Source organism: Sceloporus occidentalis, unplaced genomic scaffold (genome assembly GCF_023333645.1).
Source record: "Sceloporus occidentalis isolate IW3139 unplaced genomic scaffold, rSceOcc1.0.p SCAF_324, whole genome shotgun sequence".
Taxonomy (NCBI): domain Eukaryota; kingdom Metazoa; phylum Chordata; class Lepidosauria; order Squamata; family Phrynosomatidae; genus Sceloporus; species Sceloporus occidentalis.
Window position 1 is genome coordinate 509,962 of NW_028317304.1, and position 5,033 is coordinate 514,994.

Genomic DNA, 5,033 nt, shown 5'->3' on the forward strand with positions numbered 1-5,033 from the left:
TAGGTGGCATATTTTTGTTATAATTTTGGGGTCTTCCAGAAGGATATTTTATATTACTCCTATCCCCTGATAAGGGAATGTGGAAGAGGGGGGGTATATCCAACAATACACCTCCTATATCGATTTAATTTCCCCCACTACATCACCCATGAGGTGGGGGATGAGAAGGGGCAATTGTTCATCCCCTTCGGTTAATAGGGGTCACTTCATCCTAGGGGTCACTTCATCCATAGGGGTCTTAACTGTCTGTGGAACACCTTTATTGCAGTCCTATGTGCCACCATCCTAGATATCATTTGTTCAATGCTGAACACACTAATTTGGCACTCCCTTAGTCCAGTCGATGTTCATTGGATAAACCTGCATGCGGTATATTATTACATATTCAATGTATACAAAATAATCTCATAGTCATGTTTAATAATATTTGATTAATAAATAATCCTTTCCTGGATCTTTTGTATGTAAACATTTTCCATTCTCATTTGGTTACTTGTTGTCTTCTTTTTACATAGATTATCTTATTAACTGCTGCTCTGAGTTCATTGTTTCTCAGACCGTATATGAAGGGGTTAAACAAAGGTGTGACAACTGTATAAAGTAGGGATTGAACTTTAGTTGCATTAATCAGAATCCCTCTGGGTGGAATCACATAAAGAGTAATCAGCGTCCCATAATAAATGCAGACGACAGCTAGGTGTGAGCTACAGGTGGAGAATGCCTTTTGTTGACCACTGGTGGTGGAGATCTTGAGGATGGTGATAAATATGCTGATATAAGTCCCAACAATGAAACCCACGGGCAATAGTGTCACTGGAATACCTAGAACAAGATTTTGAAGTTTAATAGCAGAGGTATCTGAGCATGAAAGCTCCAACAGTGGAGCAGGATCACAGAGAAAATGGTCAATGACATTAGGACCACAAAAGTGCAAGTTACACATCTGAGAAACAGTAATCATGGTCAGGAGAAAGGCAGAAAGCCAAGACCATGTGGCCAGGTGAAGTCGGAGCTTAACATTCATTATGGGAACATAATGCAATGGATTACAGATGGCCAGATATCGGTCATAGGACATTACAGTGAGAAGAAAGCACTCTGTGATAGCAGAAGAACCAAATAGGTAAAGTTGGCTGATGCAACCAGCAAATGTTATGGTGTCTCCCTTCTTTACCAAAACAGATAACATGTTAGGTATAATAATGGTGGTGAGAATAAGGTCAGACCAAGATAAGTGAGCCAGGAAGAAGAACATGGGAGAGCTGAGATTAGGGTTTACAGATACTAACGCTATGATCAAGAGATTACCAGACACTATAATGAGATAAACTGTTAGGAAAAGTATAAAGAGAGGAATCCTGAGATTCTGAACACTCTGGAATCCGGCCAGCCAGAATTCTGTGACTGTAGTCTGATTTTTTAAATCCATGGAATATTTATTAGACCAAGTTTGTAGTATGGTGGTCCAGTTCCAGCATCAAGGTCCTGTTGTATTTTTATGATATATACCTATTCAAAAGAAGGGAAAGCAAATATATACTAAATGTCAAAACTAAGAGAAAATGGACTTGGCTCAATCAAGCCATCTAAATTTCCAACTAATGTGGGAAAATGGACAAAAAAACCATACTTACCACTAAGAGATTAAACTCCAAGGGCACATAGTCAAGTAGCAAGCCCTAACTGCTCAATCTTGTGTACATGTTTCCTCATAGTGAACACCATATTTAATCTAAAATCACCACTTGTCTAAGTAGATCAAAGCAAACACCTAGGCTGCCATCTTTGGTTGAATTAGGTTCAATTGAGGAAAACTAGCTATAAAAAAAGGTGTTTTTTTTTTTGTTAAAGTTGATACCTATCACTGGGCCAACGTAGAAAAATACATAAAGTGACATAAGCTTTTGGGGCCTCAGAGGTATCTTTATAATGGAAAAAGGAGACCTCTGAGGTCCTGAAAGGTTTTGTAACTTTTCTGTTTTTTTTTCTATATTTGCCCAATAAAAATATCAACATAATATGAGTAATAATATTAAAATAATGAACTCCAAAAGGTCCTCTAAGTAAGTAAAAAAGGAGCATTCAAGCAAATCAACAATGTCCCACATTCCGAATAAAGAATACATATTGAAGTATATACAAATACATTCATATAGTTAAATCATTCAGATTTCTGCATCTACTTAACTATACATTATGCAGGTCCACCTCAGGCCTTCTTGCTGTAAAAACCTTTTAGCTCTTCATAATGAATAGTGAAGTAAAACCCCAAATCTCCTTCAAAATCTCCTTCACATTCTCCATTTAGTGAATAAAAGAGTAGGTAAGCGTGTGTGGCGGTAGGACAATTATCCCCCTGGGTCCTATGTGGTGGGCTTTAGCATAAGCCCTGAATTAGAGGACTGCATTGCAAAAAACCTGCGGGCGCAGGCGGTCTTGCTGGGGTTGCGGGCGGGAGCGGGCGGTCAGGCACAGTACCTGCGGGTCCCGGTAATCCCGTGCAGTCCCGCAAGGCTGTCTTCTCACTGCTCCCTTACAGTGTCTCCTCTCTTGCTCCGCCCAGGAACAAAACGATGTGACGTCACTTCCCGTGACTCTGCCTTGTTCCTGGATGGAGCAAGAGAAGAGACGCTGTGAGGGAGCCACTCGAGGGCAGCCTTGCGAGACTGCGCAGGAAATCTGCAGTTCAGGTAAGGAGGTGGGCTTGATTGAAATGTGGGGGGAGCGGAACACCCACATTGCGGGAGCAGGCGGGATTGGGCAAAAAATCAGCGGGAGCGGGCTGGAGCGGGATTGAAAAAGCAGTCCCGCGCAGGCCTCTACCCTGAATCCCTTGTAATGGACTTAAAAACTCTCCACACAAACCCCCACAGCATCGAAAAAAGTATGCTCAATACGTAATAAGTAAAAAAAAAATAGAGCAAAAGCTTGCGGAGACATGACATGTGAAGCTTTTCATCTAAGGTGATTGAACTAAAAGTTATTAGCGGCATCTTACTGCAAAGGGATCACTAGATTTCTAAAATAATTAAATACTGCAGAAACACTGCTAAACGTGTGGATATTAGCACAATGATACATAAAAAAATTTCAAAAAAAATCTGACCAAATCCCACCAATTTGCAATCAACCTAATAGAACTTTTAGTTATTTTATTTCTTTCCTTTTGAAGTATTATTCAATTAAAAACAATACAGAAACATTTAAGAAGCTTTTTTTCCCCTACTTTTACAGCATAAACCTAAAAATGTGTGCTTTGGGGGTCATACAAAAATTAAGCTTTCCTACCCCAAAAAAGAAATAAATAAATAATGAAATTTTTTTTTTACATGCCAAAATTTTTTTTTCTGGGAAGGGTTAATTAAAGCATTATTTTATTGTTTATTTTTACAGGGAATTGTGTTTCTAACACTGGATTTGGTTACAAAAGCATTAGATTAGCCAGACTACTTATTTTTAAGTATATGGGTTTTAGGAAGCAAAACGACAAGAGTCTTTGAAACTTTAAACATATCAGAGCTATTTCCTAACAAACTGAGAGATAAAACAAAGCAACTTTCCCTAAATAAGAATTGTTTACTGCAGTCTCAAAAAAAGTTACTCACTCGTTTCCGATAAAATACTTAGATGAAACGGGTTCCTTCTCAGTTAAATTATGTTTTTTTGGGTTTTTTTTGTAGTTTTATTTATCCAATAAAGTCCAGATTTCGGAAATCATTTGAGAGGCCAATCTTCAGTTCAAATGCATTGAAATAAAAAGATTTTTTATGACGTAAAAAAAAAAAAATTTTTATATTACTGTTAAATAATAAGTAAATAATAATAATAAGTAAAAAAAATCTAACAAGCAGGACAAACATACAGCCCAAACGTGAGCGTTAACACCATCATTACAATGTTATTATGGACAATATCATACCCTTTTATATTTTAGTGATGGCTTAGGGACTGGAGAAAGGTCCTTCAGGAATTCATGTCTCCAAAATGACTTTATCCCCGGGAGTCTAATTATTTAATTCAACCGAGAAGATGTTTATAAGGATTTATTTATTATTTATTTAGCCAGTATTTTATTATTGCACCAAAAAAAAAAATATATTTTATATATATAATGTCCTTCTATTGAGAGAAATAAGATGCTCTGTAACCCTCATGAAAGGAACAGGGTGCTTGAGGTTTTGGATTTATTAGCTCTAAAATGAAACAATCGAGCGTCCAAAAAAACACATTTCTAGAGCTTAACCCCTTCAAGACCGGGACGTACGTAGTACTTCCTGGTCATAGGTCACCGCCAGACCGGGATGTACCAGGTACGTCATCGATGATGCGCGATCCAGCGTCGCTATGAATGCTGGGATCGCGAGGGGCGGATGCTACTGACCACTGGACAGCCACTCCCCCTCAATTCCGTGCACGTGATCGCTTTGAAGCGAATCACGGAATTAAAATATTTTGAAAAAACTGCGGTCTTCAAGGGAAGACGCAGTACGCAAACGCCGGTCCTGAAGGGGTTAATCCAAACCTACAAACACAAGGCTTTAGTGTTGTATTTTGTCCAAAGCCCATAAACTCGCCCGCCACGCCAAGGTTTTAATAGTCAGACCAGCTGGGCCAAAATATTCTTATCTGCAGTCAAATGTGATTAATTGATTGGTTGCCCCACTTTCATGAATGATCTTGGGAGTGGGTGGAGCTAGCTATTAGCCACTCCTATTTACATACAGTAAGGAGATCTAGGTTATCTGATGAGGATTCCAGCATTCATTCTAAGATCCACAGACTAAAATGGTGTCCTAGTGGAATGGATGGAGGGAAAAATGCATTTATCATAAACAAAACCCTGAAAATGAGACCAGACCCCCCCCCACCCCCCCACAAAATGGACTAAAATGAAGCAAAACGCTCAGAATCTTCATCTGAAATTTGTGGCTGCACACTCTTTAACACTCTCATTCATGCTCACGCTCTCTAAGTATTTCCCTATCTTCTCTGCTGACCACTTCCGCCAAACAACACGACATAAACTCAAACGC

General features: G+C 38.9%; 1 protein-coding gene across 1 annotated transcript; it reads right to left on the reverse strand.

Moving 5' to 3' along the window:
- Positions 1–481: 481 nt before the first annotated feature.
- LOC149274569 (olfactory receptor 10A7-like) lies at positions 482–1,429 on the reverse strand. Its single transcript, XM_089505354.1, has one exon. The coding sequence runs from the start codon at positions 1,427–1,429 to the stop codon at positions 482–484; it is 948 nt and encodes a 315-aa protein (XP_089361480.1).
- Positions 1,430–5,033: the final 3,604 nt, after the last annotated feature.